General features: G+C 34.1%; 1 protein-coding gene across 2 annotated transcripts; it reads left to right on the top strand.

Annotated features, from left to right (window-relative positions):
• Positions 1-8,629: 8,629 nt before the first annotated feature.
• Positions 8,630-16,781, top strand: LOC132037111 (glycerophosphodiester phosphodiesterase GDPDL4). Of its 2 annotated transcripts, none has more exons than XM_059427568.1 (9): positions 8,630-8,769; positions 9,469-9,762; positions 10,607-10,722; positions 10,911-11,412; positions 12,260-12,298; positions 13,276-13,560; positions 14,374-14,516; positions 15,318-15,795; positions 16,078-16,781. In XM_059427568.1, exons 1-9 carry the CDS (start codon positions 8,658-8,660, stop codon positions 16,374-16,376), a joined length of 2,268 nt encoding a protein of 755 aa, XP_059283551.1. In that variant the 5' UTR covers positions 8,630-8,657; the 3' UTR covers positions 16,377-16,781. The 2 variants fall into 2 exon arrangements, with proteins under 2 accessions (XP_059283551.1, XP_059283552.1); XM_059427569.1 differs by lacking the exon at positions 8,630-8,769 and adding an exon at positions 8,910-8,931.

Here is a 16,781-nt window from a genome sequence, read left to right as displayed (position 1 = left end):
AGAGAAATCTTATTCATCCCACTATAGTCCGTTGCGATTGAATATATGATATATCCAACGGCAACTTGGAGCAAAACGTCATTGTTCAAAATTTGTGGACCTTTTCTTTTTCTTTTTCTTTTTCGTTTTGTAATTTTTTTGAGGATTGAAAAGATCAAAGTTGGGGATTGGATTTAGTGCACATTTCTTGAAATCTTTCTTAGTCTTGTTTTTTTTCTCCAACTTTTTTTATACCGAATCTAAATGTATCAATTTTTTTATTTTTGTTTGTTTCTCTTCCAAATAGTAGTTTCTTCTTTTATTTATCAAGATTGATCAAAAGGTGACAACTCTGCTTAAGAATTTCGTTTCATATTTTTCAATAAGAAACCAAAAAGTAGATTTTAATAGTAGTTAATGTCTTAATGAGACTTCAAATTCTAATGTTCTAGTATACATTATGCGAATAGGTCTCACCACCAATTCTACCTTAGAACTGTTGAATTCAGGCTCGGAATGAAAATTTGGTGGCAGGCATCACGCATTCAATTCAAATTATATATTCAAATTGACGGCATGCTTCACACATTTAACGAGTTCTCGAATTAGATCCTTAGGAATGTAAAAAAAATAAAAAAAAACTTTGTAGAGAGCGTTTCTCCTTTAACGGATCTTACGACGGGTGAATTCGAATTAATCAGAGCCTTAAAGTGGGTGGCAAACATTGGCCAGAACAAAAAAGACCATATTTTCAATCAATCTCCCCTTTTAATTCTTATAATAAGAAATGAAATGTCTAATTTTAATGGGATGTAGGTTCAATGCTTAGTACGTTGCAGGTTTCTTATTGGATTTAGTTAGTAAAATCTTGAGTCAAGTAAATTAAGTTAGTTGATATTCGAGTAAAATCTATATTGGATTCGTGATAAGACTACACTAGCCCTGCTATAGTTTTAAACAATAAGATAATATTTCTTGATTAAGTCCTTGGAACCAATCAAAAGTCACATTTTAACGTGAATTATTAGAGAGCCGTCCCTCCCATCTGCCAACTCATGTGCGAGAATATGCCAATCTAGCACCCATGTAGGAACTTTCTTATACAATAATTTGGTGACATTTTTTATTACTTAAGATATTGTTACTCCTCATAAGTAATTAAATTCATCAACAAAAAAACATATGATATTATGGGTCTGAATCTGAAGTACGATAATGTGAGATAAGCTCTTGCATCATATTTCATATAAGCACTCGCATCCACACATCACAGATATTGTAATACTTTCACTATAAACAAATATAAACAATTTTTGCCTTAAAAAATGTTTAATTTTATTTCCAAGGATCTGTATGGGAGAACTGACTAATCAATCATTTGTCCTTAAATCCAAAAATTTACCTATCCCTTTAATGTCCAATTGAAAAAATAGTTCATGTGTTCCACGGCTATTAAGGTGCAAGACATTGCTAAAATGATGATCTTGGAGTTAAGTTTTAGAACAAATTTTATTGAATAGAGAATTAAAACTATTATTATTTACTTTGATCGGGTCCATGTCGGAGATAGGGGGCAGTTTTTACAACATTCGTGCAGGTTGCTACTTATATGACAAGAAATTTCGTTACTTTAGGATAGTTAGAGTTATTGTCACCATTTATCGGGCCTTTCATTCAAAGCTTATAACACTACTCCTTCCAACCTTCCAGTACCGGTCAGGTGTCAAACTTTATCCATCGTGTTACCATTTAGCAGAGTTTTGTATTTTTTAAAACAGTCGCTACCCCCATTGTATGCTACTTTTCTAATTAAAAAAATAGAACACCCCTTCTCTTGAAGTTATGGGGTCATTTGTCAAGTCGGGATTCAAACTTGTGAGCCTCTAAATTGAATAAAAACTTCTTTATCATTAAGATATGCTTTCCCATAGGAGGCAACTGTTACTTGGCTTTAAATCCATGGATCTTGTGTTAGAGTCTAATTAATGACAGAATCAAATTCTTTTACTAAGAGAATTCAGAATTTTTAGAAAATAAATTAAAAATTTAACATCTAATATATACATACATATATATATATATATATATATATATATATATATATATATATATAATTCTAATTTTATGTATGCAATATAATTTTCTTAGCGAAGAAAATCGGAATAAACCCCGTTACGCCCCTAGCTCGGCTCCTGTTACTGAGTCCATAGATTTCATTAGCCTCTGAAACACTACAAAAATCCGTTAGCTTTGTCTTGAGCACCAATTCACCAAATTATTTTAACTGTTGGCCACATGCAATGTTTGCAAATATTTTGTTTTGTACTAATAGGCATAAATTATTATTAGAACTAAAATATTCCTTTCCTTTGGACAAAACATCTCAACTGGACATGTCGTTATTGGCACATAATCTTTTATTTTACTTTATTTTATTTTTCGGGGGACTATACCTTCGTTGGTACCCACTATGTCATATGAACAGAATACTATGCACGTAATACATTATTAATTATATATTTTCCATTGAACATTGCGTAGTGCTTAATTGTATCTTTTTTATGGTAGCGGTTTGTTTCAGTTGTCAAATTAAAATATAAATTTATGCTCCATCCATTAACAATAACAAGCTTATTTTAATTTTATCGTATGGATTGGATTAATTAAGTCGTGATTTCATAATGTTATGCAAAATCTATTCACCAACCGTCGTACCCGTCAATTTTATTTTTAAAATAAAGTTTTCTCACCGACCATTGTTTTTCAATGGCCAAAAATAATTCTCAGTTGGAAAGGAATTTATAAAAGTTAGATAAAAAAAGAAAAGTTAGATAAAACTAAATAAATTAGAATACGATGAGCATCCATGGTAATGTTGAATATTAACTAGCCAACTCTATGTTGTTTTATTTTATTTTCTTGGAAAAACTTTGGACTTTGGTGGAGAAGTCGTATTTTTTTTTTTTTTACCTATGTATGTTTTACTATAATTTTTTATATACACCATAAATTTTCTAATGAGGGTGTTCAACTCAGAGACAAACCAAGGATTTTTAGTTTATGAGTTTTGGACGATAAATTTTTTTATTTAATGGGTTTTGAATATATTATTTATACATATAAAATAAATTTTAAATACAAATATCGAGTTTGAGCCAAAACTACTGAGTTCTGCCAAACCCATAGCTAAAGAGGTGGCTCCACCCTTCAATCTGTGTGGCTTTGCCATTGATCCGAACTCTACTATGAAATCACATTTGATAAGAAGCATTTTATCTGTAAAATGGGACTTCCAACCCAAATCGAGATGAGATGATTACCATGAAACTCTGGATATATTTAACTTTTCATTTACATATATAAAAACCTGAATCACAGTTTGCAAAGGCACATATAGTATTGCCCTTTTCCCTTTTAGAGTAGTATACTTTTGCCTCGTATCATAATCACTTGTAGCCTGTTTGGCCACGCTTCTAAAAACAACTTATTTTAAAAAGTACTTTTTTCAAAAAGTATTTTTCAAAAAAATTTTTAGCTAAAACAGTTGTGTTTAGCCAATTAATTTAAAAAAGTACTTTTGACCAATAATTAGTGTTTGAGCTGACTTTAAAAAGTGCTTTTATGTATATTTTTTCTCAAAATTACTTTTCAAAAAAGTGCTTTTAGGCAAAAAATTTATTTTTTTAACAACCGCTAGATACTTTCCCAAAAGTACTTATTTTCTCAAAATCTATTAGCCAAACACCTCACTTTTTTAAAATAAGATCTTTTTTAAAAAAATAAGGCACCAAACAAACCATTGGTATGACAAATTTGGGTAGCATTTAGTGCAGCTTTCAAAAGCTCATTAAAGTTTATTTGCTGATCATGGATGATGTTGACACTGCACGTTCATCTTATTTATAAATAGATTGACCAGTACTAACTAACTATTAAGGAGTAGAACAGAGGGGCGGAGCCACATTGGCTCCAGGAGTTCATCTTCGGCGAAAAATTATATTGTATTTTTAAAATTAAAATTATTTTGTTATGTATATATAGTAGATACTGAACCCCTGATTTCTTCGTGTATTTACCTTTTAGAATTTTTGAACCCCCTGGATGAAAATTCTGGCTCCGCTACTGGTAGAACATATAGGGAAATCGAGGTAATATTGTATATTTATATATTTCATTTTAGATAACAAAGGGAACCTTAACCATTATATATATGTACAATTGGAGTCAAGTATAATTATATACTAGCAATTGATTTACAGTATGTAACATGCATGTTTGTGCTTTTGGAAAATATGCAGATAATTTTGATAGTTACCGCTAACAATAAAACTTCCTTTTATATATTCTAACATCTAGAAGATATTTTCAATTTTCTAATGTTTAGTTGGTCAAATATTTTGATAATATTTTATTTAGAAAAAGAAATATCTTAAAAATCAAGAAAATGAGAATTAAGTGGGAAAAATAAATTCCACAAGTAACACTAATTGTCTCCCTCGATATCCCAAACACTCCACCCACACCCGCCCCTACCTCCATCCCCCACCCAACCACCCCGAACCCCTCCGCCGCCCTAACTACCCCCATTCCCCCATCCTCAGCTCACCCACAGAGCCCCCATCACCCTCCACCCCACCTCCACCTTCGTAGTGTTTACTTAAATTATATATACATGTCTTGAGATAATATATCTATTTACTTATCAAACACAAACAAATACTTGAAAAAGATCACTTATTTTCTACGAAAATATTTTTCGTAGACAACATTTTCCTCCGTACCAACACACCCATGATGCAATAATACAACTACGAGAATACAAGTTAAAGTTATGTGTATTATTACATTGGAACATTCAGATGACACAAATATAGTGGTCAGTCACATCAAAGACTCCCATTGTAGCTCACTGCTTGCTGTTTTATAGCTGTTGTTTGTTCATCATTTTTACAAAATTGGTGGTTCTCACTTCTTTTCTTTATATTTGAGATTTATGTTACATCCCTGACTTTGAATAAATTGCCTATACAATACGAAGGTGCAAAAACACCCGCTTTGACATAAGATATATAAGTACGGCTGTACCGCTAATATATTTGTGTCATGGGTTATCAAATATTATTTAATGCAGTATAATTCGTGAAACCCAGTTTTCGATAGTCATATTGACTAAACTCTGAAGCTAAATTGGATTAACTCCATATCTTAAAATTAAAATTTATATATTTGAAAACTATATGAAAAATAATATAAGTAACAACTTTGCTCATATCAATTTGGTGACAAATTTACATCTAAAAATGTTGGTCAAACATCTTACATTTTAAATCTCGAAAAGCAAAAAATATCACATAAATTAGATCAGATGGAGTAACTTATTATGCCAATAGAAGAAAATGATCAATGTTATAAAGATATCATGCGTTTCATTTACATAAATCCCATATTATTTTTTACTGGTCTCATATGAAAAGTATCATATAATTAAATTTACATCTGTAACGAACTTTGCAAAACCAAATATAAAGGAACATGTACTCGTAGAAGGACAAACAAATAGTAAGGAAATAAGACAAAAAAAGAAAAAGAAACATTCCAGATGGACAAGGAAAGTGTACAAACCACTCAGAGGTGTTGTGGATCGATGAGATCCCTCTACCTTTAATCACGGTATCGAGTTAAATAGCGGTCCTTCCTTTGATAGGTCCTTGTGACTACGATCTGAATTTGCCAAATAATGAGTTTCAAATACCAGGTGATAATATATTAAACAAAAAAAATGTACGAATAATATATATAAAAAATTATTTGATGCGTTAGCTGAATTGGTCAAATTGAAATGCACAAACTCTTCAAAGGAATGTGCATCAATCCATGTCGAGACCGAAGGGTGTTGATAATAATATCATTCATTGCGTGGCCTACATCTAAGAAATTGCCAAAAACATTCTAATAAAACTAGCTGGCTAATATGAATTCACACATTGATGGTTGATATTATAGGGGAATTTTATTTGAACTAGTATTTTCCTATTATTTGAGTAGTCATTTTTATCTCAACTTGTTGTCCCGTTTGGAAAAACCAACAAGAAAATACAAAAAGAAAGTTGAAGTTAGAATTGAAATTACAAATTAATAGCTGCAATTCCCCTAAAATATATGAAAGAGATTAGTTTCTCCATCATCATCAATATTAATGGACTTATCCATAACTTAAAAAAAAAAAAAAAACTATCTAGTAAAAGGAGCAAAGAAGCCAGGCATGTCATTTGTGGATATACCTGACCCCAGGCTAAGGCCCGACTTGTTAAATGGGTCGGGGCAGAAGTGGGTCTCCGGACAACTTGATCCTTTTGCTCGTTCTTCTCTGTTTTTTTATTTTTATTTTTTATAACCATAATGTCTGAAATGACTTTGCGTGAACCTGATTAATTTACATCTTGAGCAATAGGAATCGGATAATTAAATAAAATAGAATAGATAAGAAGAATAATCTAGCATATTTGTCTTTGTTGAGATTTGAATTTGAGACTTCATGATACTTTACCAATTTTTCCGATGTTATTATACAACGGCAGTAGGCATAATATTTATTTAGGTAAATACTTATCTAATTATCTCCATCAAATATGTAAATGAATAATCTTACCGTGAGTAAGATTCAAACTAGTAAAAAAAAAAAAAAATTAGTTAATTATATTTTAAATAATCTGATATGGTAAGAATATGCATTATTTATTATGGTTAAACAATATAAATGTCTGTACAAACACGAATCATGTATTTATTTTTGTGTAAACACTCGGATAAAGTTTTACTACCTTTCATTTATCCATTATTTTAATTATTGGAAAGGTGACACGTAAGCAGGGGCCAGAGAACGCTGACCCATGTTTAGGTCTCCGCCTAGCTGTCTTCCAATCACAACAAGCCACTCACTATAGCCAGTCAGCCGGTCCTTCAGCTTAAATGGCTCCGTTATTATTACTGCCATTGCTGCCACGGGTACTCATTATGTTTAACAAGCTTCATCAATAAGGCAGTAAAACAGTTTAAGTACCCGTTTGGTTGTTGGAGAACTAGTTTTGGTATAAACTAAGCATTGAAAATTTGCATATATTGATTGGTTGGTCTCTTGGTGAAGTAAAGAATTCATCTACTTATAAAATTTGGCAAAGACTTTTTTGGTCATGTTGTATTAATTTAACCCGTATATTACTATTATTCATATTCAGTTGCTGGTTCACTGTATAACAATTTTTACATTACTAAGAAGACATTTGGTCATAGATTTCAAATATTTTTCAGTTTGTTTGAAATTTTTGAAATTGGAGTTTTGTTTGGTTATACTTTTGTAAAGGAGAGAAAAGAATACATTATTAAAATTCATAAAGGAGGAGTTGAAAAACAGGTTTGATGCGCTTTTCACATTTTGGAATCAAACCTCCAAGTTGGATTTGAAATTTTTATAACCAAACACTGATTTTGAAATAAAGTGAAAATTTAATTCGGAAAAAAATGAATAATTCTCATGGCCAAACGGGCTCTTCCTGCATAAACCGTTGAGTTCTCATATCAGTGCGGGGATGAAAAATTAGTCTTGAACAATCCTCGTCTCATGAGCTACCTTTTGAATTGAATTAGACAAAATTTCCATTTTCTTATCATAGTATCAGAGTTAGACCCACAATTCATTGGTTACTTGATGTTGCGCTCTCATTTATATTCTCCATGCTACAGATGTCTAGTCCTGTGCTTGCAAGGCCGTCGGGTTTCCACATCGATATGGATTGTGGAGATGAAACATCAATCTCTTTATATGATTTTGAACAATTCTCATCCAAGGTCCATCTTCTTATTATAAACTGCATTACCAATTTCTGCATTACATTTTATCTATAACTAATCTTGCTTAACTTGTTTTCGCCAAACGACCCCTAAGTACTTGAAGAACATTGATTAGTGCATCAAGCTTTTACATTTTTTGTTTCATTTTAACTCTCTTCATAGAGAATGAATACGCCATTAATAAAGCATGCCAAAGTAGAAAAGAGAAAAAGCATGCCAAAGGCAGCTTGTTATAGGTTGAGCACGTCAAAGCTAGGTACTATTACTAAAAAGTGTTTTCTTCTCTTTTTCAACTAGTGAAAATTGTGTTTGGCAGGTGGTTAGCGCTATTCCAGTGTTAGTAATATACAGATTAGTTTTATGCAAGAATTAGTTATATAGGGTTTAGTTATATCCATATATTCATTATTCCACCTTCTATTTTGCATTAAATAATACTATATAGATGCTCTCATATTTTATATATTTATTAATTATATATTAATTTTATACATGAATAACTTATTACCTCCAATCAGCTAACAAAATGATAGTATTACTTATACAGAATTTAACACCTGCATAATCACCTCCAAATCAGCTACCAAATGATTTAACCAACCGGGGAAGCCGCCAACGCGAGCCGCTACAGATGTATTTATTTAAAATACAGCGAGAGACGCGTTAACAAAAGTACAACTATACATAAATAGTGGAAGAAAGATGCCAGCCTAAAATAGCCCACTCTCCCTCTCGCTCTATATCTGAAAGTGTCAATAATCACCACACTTTGCTTTCTATGTTCTTCACACAAATCAACTGAATCTCTTCTTTTTTCTCCTTTGCCGGCTATGTGGAAAATGCGTTCAGTTTTATGGCTGTTGTTGCTTCTTTGTTGCTCAGCTGCATTTGTTGCTGCTCAAAGATCTAGCAATGTTACCTCTAAATGGCTAACACTCAGCGGTAATTTCTTTTTTTCCTGTAATAATTTCCTCAAGTTGAAAAAAATGTGTGAAAGCGTAGGAATTCTTCATTTCTACTCAATCAGCTTAGTGTATGACTTTATAAGCTTACAATATCATCGAAAATTCATATATGAAAGATCTAAATGGAAAACACTAAGCTGTAACTTCGTTTTTCCTTTCTCCTCATAGTCTAAACTTGAAACTCTTACACAATATCTTTGGAAATTCAGATTAGTTGTAAAGGAATCGAAGAGATCATGATAAGTTCTTCGGATGCGTTAATTTATACTAGTATTTTCAGCCATAAATCTGTTAAAACAGTTGTTTAGTAGACTTGAATATTTCAGAAAAATTTCCTATCTCTATATTTTTATAATAATTTCATCAAGTTGAAAAATTATATGAAAGCCATTATTTTTTTCTATTTCTCACCAAAAATTAAGTTTTGATTTTCGGTTGCTTCCCGTGATCTTTAGATTTTGGAGAAACTTGCCAAGATGTTTTCAATATTCGAAAGAAAAAAAAAATGTTTCTTCTTATTTCCCAGTGTAGTTGATGCAACTGTTTGGCAGAAACTCATCCATAAAAAACGGAACTAACTCCTCCGAAAAGGAAAAAAGATAGAAGGAAAATGATGAATAAAATTCTTTAGTTGTCATTGTTGTATTTAGATTAAATCCATCTTTCTGCTTTGCAGGAGATGCACCAAAAGTCATAGCTCGCGGCGGATTTTCTGGGTTACTTCCTGATTCAAGTTTCAATGCCTATATGTTGGCATCAGCAATTAGCTTGGCTGATTGGATTGCTTGGTGTGATGTTCAACTCACAAAAGACGGGGTCGGCATTTGTTTTCCTGATATCAAGCTCGACAATGCTTCTAACATCGATACTCTCTTAGAAAACAAGCAGAGTACCTACTTAGTGAACGGAGTTTCTCAGAAAGGATGGTTTTCTGTAGATTTCAACTTCAAGGATTTGATGCGTGTCATCTGTAAGATTAACTCATGACCTTTTGCATCTTTTACTATATGCTTCAGACTTTATGGTGCTATATATGTGTATGGCTGTTTGGATCAGCAGTTACATTTTGGTTTGGGCAATGGGTTTACACTCCAAAGCAGCCAGTTTTTGCTGTTATATGTAATTGAGAGGCTTATCCACTATTTTTATTTTACTTAATAAACGAATTAATATCAGGGCTTTACTCATTTAGAATTTTAAACGGTGCTTAGCTTCTCTGTCTTCGCTTTCAGTTTTTTTTTTTTGCTGGTCTGACAAGGTGTACAGTCACTCCCCTACCATTATAGTGTATCTGAAGCCAACGTATACCTGCATTTATTTGGTTCTAAAACAATTCTGATATGTTCGAACTGCATGTTGTACCATACGACCATTTCTTTATACATACTCATGCTTCAAAACTTGTTTCTTGCACTCGAATACGGAGGATTGACGGATGAAAAACATAATCTAGGTTTTTGTTAAGTGGAATAACTATGGTCATATCTTTTAAAAGTTTGACTCTGTGATGAAGTGCTAATTGGCAGTCTTTCTGCATCATAATATGCTAGCATTATTTGTATGATATATCTGGTCACAAAATTTTCTCCCCTCCCTGCAACCACTATCTTAATTTTATGTTTAAAATGAAGAATCAAATCACTTTAGAAAATGAGTTGCTCTGTGTATTTCCTTAGGACTAAAAGGGATCATGTCAAATGTAAATGTGATGGCAAAACATGTTGCTCTGTTTATTGTTTATGTGCTTAATGAAAGTTAGCCTCTGGTGATCTGAAGTTCTACTTAAAAGAGATTAATCCTGATGCCTGAAACAGTGAAACAAGGAGTGTATTCACGACCGCCTAGATTTGATGGCACTCCCCAGCAAATTCTTACTGTCCAGGATGTAGCTACCCAAGTCAAACCTCCAGGATTCTGGTTGAATATCCAGGTAGGCCTTTGATTACAGAATGCTTTTAGTAATTAGTTGTTTCCTACTTTCATTTTTTTCGATCTCTAAGAATCTAAAAGGAACAAGGTGATTTTCACACCGTGCATCACTGCATTTGATGTGTGGTATGTTAAATTTGTGTTGGCATAGCTACTAATTGACTCATTCTTCTGCAAATACATTTCCAGCATGATTCCTTCTACAGCCAGCGTAATCTGAGTATGCGAAGCTTTGTTCTTTCCCTAGCTAGAAGTGTCATTGTCAACTATATTTCATCACCTGAGGTGAATTTCCTCCAAAATATCGCATCGCGATTGAATGCAAACGTGACAAAACGTGTTTTCCGGTTTCTCGGCAAGGATGATATCGAGCCATCAACAAATCAAACATATGGTTCTTTAGTAAAGAATCTCACATTTATTAAAACCTTTGCCTCTGGGATTCTTGTTCCCAAACACTATATCTGGCCAGTGGACAGCAGCTTGTACTTGCAGCCACATACTTCAGTCGTTTTGGATGCTCATAAGGAAGGTCTGGAGATTTTTGCAGGCGACATTGTTAATGACGTACCTTTTGCTTATAATTATAGCTATGATCCTGTAGCTGAGTATTTATCGTTTATTGACAACCGTGAGTTCTCGGTGGACGGAGTGCTATCTGACTTCCCAATGACTCCATCTGCATCAATAGGTAAGTGACAATCTAGTTTGATTCTGTCTTGAGAGTGTGCGTGCTAGTATAAGCTTTGTTTACTGCTTTCACACTTTCACTTGTTTCATTCCAGGTGAGTTACATCTGGCTGTCAATCATAATAACTCGTTGAGAAAAGCTTTCAATGCTCCTTTCCAATTTGTATTCTATCATTGCCCTTGAAAAAAGGAAATTTAAGTAATTTAAATTTTTTTGAAGGGTGTAAGGGCATTTGTGTGTTTGGGGGGGGGGGGGGTTCTAAAGGGTTCATAAAGATCTTGGCTACTCCACTCTTAGCCTTGAAGTTTGGTTTTTATGCTCAAATTCTTTCACATCATGCTATCTAAGTCAACCTTTTGGTGTACCTGTTTAAGGGTATTGAGTTATAATGTCTTCCATCAGGTGTATAGGGGCACCGAGAGAGATTTATAAAAATCATGGGCTACTCCTCCTACCTCCTTAAGGTGTCGTGTTGACTGTTTATATTTTTTCCAAGAATTGTATTTTTTATCTGCTTTGCGTTACTCTTAGGGCCTGTTTTGTCAAGCTGTCAAAATCAGCTTATTATGAGAAGTGCAGTTCTAATCAAAAGTGATTTTAAAAAAAAGTTTTTTGCGATAGTAGCAGTTTGTGTTTGACCAGTATTTTCATAAAGTGTTTTTCAGTGTCACGCTACGAAAAAGGATATGCATTTAAGTTGCCTCCTATTAAAGTATGAACCTATTGTTGGAACTCTTTTGCATTTAATGTTGATGTATATTCTGAGTTGTTCGAAAACGCTATGCTTCTTTGATCTGCTTTGTTCTTTGGTACTTATCCTGGTTTCTAAACTTTTCTAATCTTGCAGATTGCTTCTCTCATTTGGGCAAGAATGATAAACCTCAAGGTACGCTGCTGATATGCATGCTTTTCCAGACTGATTTATGTTGTTTTATGTGTTTAGATGTTCTCATTGTAATCTTGAGTCTTGACAATGCACGTTATCTTGCAAAGCTTTCAAATATTCACATTCGGAGATTGAAAGTAAAAGGAACTTATTCACACTTTTGGTTAAAAGTGAATTGAACATGGAGTGAACTAATTTCCTAAAATTTGAAACCTTATATTTGATAAACTTAATTTTCTAAGTAAATGAGCTTTACCCTGTCAAACTTGGCTCACATGCAACATACCACGTTGAACTTTGAAAGACTAAAGCAAAGCTGAGAGTTGAACTTTTCTAGGCAAAATAGCTATTGGTGTTGTTATGGGTTATGTAAGGCTAATCTACCATTTCGTGAACACGGTCCAACAATGTGACCATGGTTCTTGAACTTCCCTAGGATTCAGTTATTGTTAGTTGCCGGAGTTCTATTAAGATTCTTTTACTAATCATTTTTGTCTTCTGCTCTTTGGGGTCATTTGGGTTGACTGCATAACCAAAAATAATCTAAGTACAGAAGTACAACATTTACTTTGTAACATAAAACTCTGCATTGCTAAAGTAATATCTTTGTAACTAATATGACAGAATTTCCAGTAAAAATCTCACACAGATAAAGAATTGGTTTCCAATATTAAACTATGCATGATTAATATTGACATGATTTATCTATTATTTTCCCCTTAGTACAATGTGGAAAAGTATTACATGTATTAGCATTTAGCAATACCTGGATACCAGTATCTAAAGATGAAAAACCTTATATTAGGAATTCCCTGCACAAAAATCTCTGCTATCATTCAGCATATACCAGTTCTGAGATTATTATTCACTGTAAGATATTAACTGTATGATATCCATGCATAACTAGTTCACCAAACGACCAGTTATTGATCCATGTCCTCTCTCTTGTTTTCCCTCTTCCTCCTGTTGGTCTGCAGTAAAGCTTCAGATTATTTCACCTGAAGGAGCAAGTGGTGACTATCCTGGTTGTACAAATTTAGCATATACAAAAGCTGCTTCTGATGGTGCAGATGTTCTTGGATGTCCTGTCCAAATGACAAAAGATGGAATACCCTTCTGCCTCGGTTCGATAAATCTGGTAGACAAGACCACTGCGGCCCAATCGTCATTCAGTACCATTGCTAAAGATATCCCAGAGCTTCAGATAACAAATGGAATACTCACCATCAAACTTACTTGGAGCGATATTCAAAAGCTGAAACGTAAGTTGAAGCAACTGTGAATTTGTAGTGTTAATTATGTGGCTTATCATGATTCACTGCTACTTTTTGCATGCCTCTGCCTCCGTGCAACACCATCTGTATCTAAGTCTCTATAAAAGAAAAAAGGAAGATTGCATGCCTCAAGAACTTTTATTCTTGCCCGCAAATAAGTTACACTCGTATCTTTGCCACAAGTACTTTCATTTGGAGAGACTGTTACACGTTGTAGACAATGAGATGGTTTCTCTTCTGTATCGTTTTTGTTATCTCAATCATTTCTGGAACTTCTTTACTGTCATGCATTTATCTTTTGCACAAATAACACTTTTCAGGGGTTAGGGAATCTAAGTTTTAGGTGCTTATTTTGTAGCTTGTTAATTTGTTTTAAACTGCACATATAAACTCTTAAAAGGGGTAAGCAATATTTTTGGAATTCATCATCCCAGTTCTACTTCCTCAATAAGAAAAGCAGTTCTACTGTATATCCTAATGACTATTATATTGTTTCTGAAATGTGTGAAAGAATTACAAAAACTGGACTTTTGTTTGGCTTTAAATTAGCTTTGTCTTAGTAATAGCCTCTTTAGTCTTTTCCATTTTGACATGCTTTTGTAGCATACCTCTTTCGGCAAGCTCTTTTTTAAGACATGTTTTTAAATTTTCTAGAAACTGTCATTTCTTATCTGAACATTTCCGCAAATGTTCACTCTTTCTTCTAATTATTTTTCATTGCAAGGTTATGCACTACTTCAGTTGAAATTTTGAAATACTATTGCTTCAAGCTGCACTTAAACATGCTCTAATGTCTTGCAGCGGCAATATCAAACCCGTATTCAGAGTATAGATTGTATCGGAATCCAGAGGCCAGAAATGATGGGAACTTTATGTCGTTAGCGGACTTCTTGACATTTGCCAAAAATGCTACTTCTGTTTCTGGTGTAATGATAAACATAGAGGTGAGTTTATTCAGTGACAGTTCTACGACCTTATTTTTACCAACATTCTTATGCATCAACTAAGTGTAAGCTTACTTTAGAATCCTAAATGGTTATATCCACTCCTTATCACTTTTCATGCTGAGTGAGAATTCAGTGGCTTCTTATGCTATGTGATTAATTGCGGGGAAAAAGGTCAAACTTCTATCCCATGAAAGAATTTGGAATCAGAAAATGCTTTTGGAAAATGGTATGTTTTCTAAAGGAAAATGGATTCACTTTGTGACTGGTATTTTGAAGGTTGGATACAGGAAGGATACCAATGTATATCATTCCAGCTACCAAGCATCTCCAATTTTTCAGAAATGTTCTCTTTTTTTTTTTTTTTTTTTTTGGGGTCGGGGTGGGGGGGGGGGGGGGGGGGAGGGATTACAACATGGGGATTCGAACCCTCACCACCAAGGTGAAAGTTCAGGTAGCCAACCAATTGAGCTACTAGATCCCTACTCGGAAATGTTCTCTGCAAGTTACAACTGAAGTAATTTTGACTGCTTTCTAAATACCATAATTTCTACCTTCTTAGTAGCAGAAATCAAAATAATTCTGTTTTCATTACTTGAAGGTTATTACCCATTCAGTATACAATGGGTTATAAGAATTTTTTTTAAAAACTCTGACATCTCAAAAAAGAGTTACGAATAGTAGTTAAGTAGCTGGATTTTTTGGTTTATTTTTTGAAAAATCTAATGTTCATGAATATCTTTGCGCCATGGAGGTTTGACCTCCTTGTTCATTACTTGACAATATTCTGGCTCCATGCAGAATGCAGCATACCTGGCAAAGCAGGGATTAGATATAACTGGTGCTGTAATGAACACCTTAAGCAAAGCTGGTTACAACAATCAGACAGCTAAGAAAGTTATGATCCAATCAAATGACAGTTCTGTTCTGGAAGAATTTAAGAAAAATAGTTACGAACTTGTTTATTTGGTTGATGATGATATCGGTGATATTGAGAACTCAACTTTATTGGAGATCAAGACCTTTGCAAAATCTGTTGTCATAACCAAGGAATCTGTCTTCCCCAGGGATGACGCATTTCTCATTGGTCAAACGAATGTTGTGGCGAAGCTGCAGTCAGCAAATCTCCCAGTATATGTACGATTCTTCAACAATGAGTTTGTGTCTCAAGCATGGGACTTTTTCTCAGATTCATCTGCTGAGTTAAACAACCATGTTCTTGGAGCTGGCATTAACGGTGTTATTACAGCCTACCCTGGCACAGCGGTTAGATACCGAAGTAAGTTATTTATATAGCTTTGTTGTTTCTCATACCGTGTTCCAACCCCGACCCCTACTTCCCCCTCTGCCTTTCCTTCCTCTTTTAGTTTCTAGATGCATCGTCCTGACTCTGCACAAACATCATTTGGTATAAATGAATCTCCATCTCCGGTGCAATCTGCTGTATTTGTGTATGCTTTACCAAAGCTTTTGCTTGGTCATATCCGTGTTGTGCATACAAAATGCAAGATTAACTAGATATACTCAATTCTGACATATACCAATTGTTGGGAATGTACAGGGAACCGCTGTTTAGGGTTCAAAGTTTTGCCACCGTATATGAGCCCTGCTCAACCTGGGAGTCTCCTGGGTCTCATGGCTCCTCAGTTTATGCCACCAGCCGAAGCTCCCAACCCGGTACTCACTGAAAGAGATGTGACTGAGCCACCTCTTCCACCTGTTGCAAAGATTAACCCAGCTAGCGACAATGGGTCTACAGCTGCTGGTCCCAATCCTCCTCCAAATGGCCAATCCTCACTTGTTGCTAGCATTCTCATGAGCTCAGTTGCAATTCTTCTTGCAATGATCGTGGTATCTTGATGACCATTTCTGCCTTGGTTGCACCATTTTGTACAATTTGTTTCGGCATCTTACTGATAAAACTTCTGGTAAATTATGGAGTCGCACATGGCGGCTGCAGTAGTCTCCGATCAGCAGCTCGCTTAACATGTAATTGTTTCCTTGTATTTTCCACGTACCAAATTTTCAGCTTTTGTTTATTCTTTTCATTCTTCCTTGTCTCTATTTTTCGTCCCTTTCCTCTCCTTTTTCCATTTGGGGTCAGATTGAGCGGGTGTTGGGGTTAATTGCCTATTTATTGTAAGAATTCTGTATTGGATATAAGCAATGATCAATGTGTAGTTAGTATTTTTCATACACAACCTTTCTGTTCCATTCATGTAACCTGCGATTGCAAATAAATGTTGCAGACCTATTGACTTATGA

The sequence above is a fragment of the Lycium ferocissimum genome, chromosome 11 (assembly GCF_029784015.1).
Source record: "Lycium ferocissimum isolate CSIRO_LF1 chromosome 11, AGI_CSIRO_Lferr_CH_V1, whole genome shotgun sequence".
Classification (NCBI taxonomy): Eukaryota; Viridiplantae; Streptophyta; class Magnoliopsida; order Solanales; family Solanaceae; genus Lycium; species Lycium ferocissimum.
Note: the sequence above shows the minus strand (reverse complement) of the source record. Positions and strands in the feature narration are given on the sequence as shown.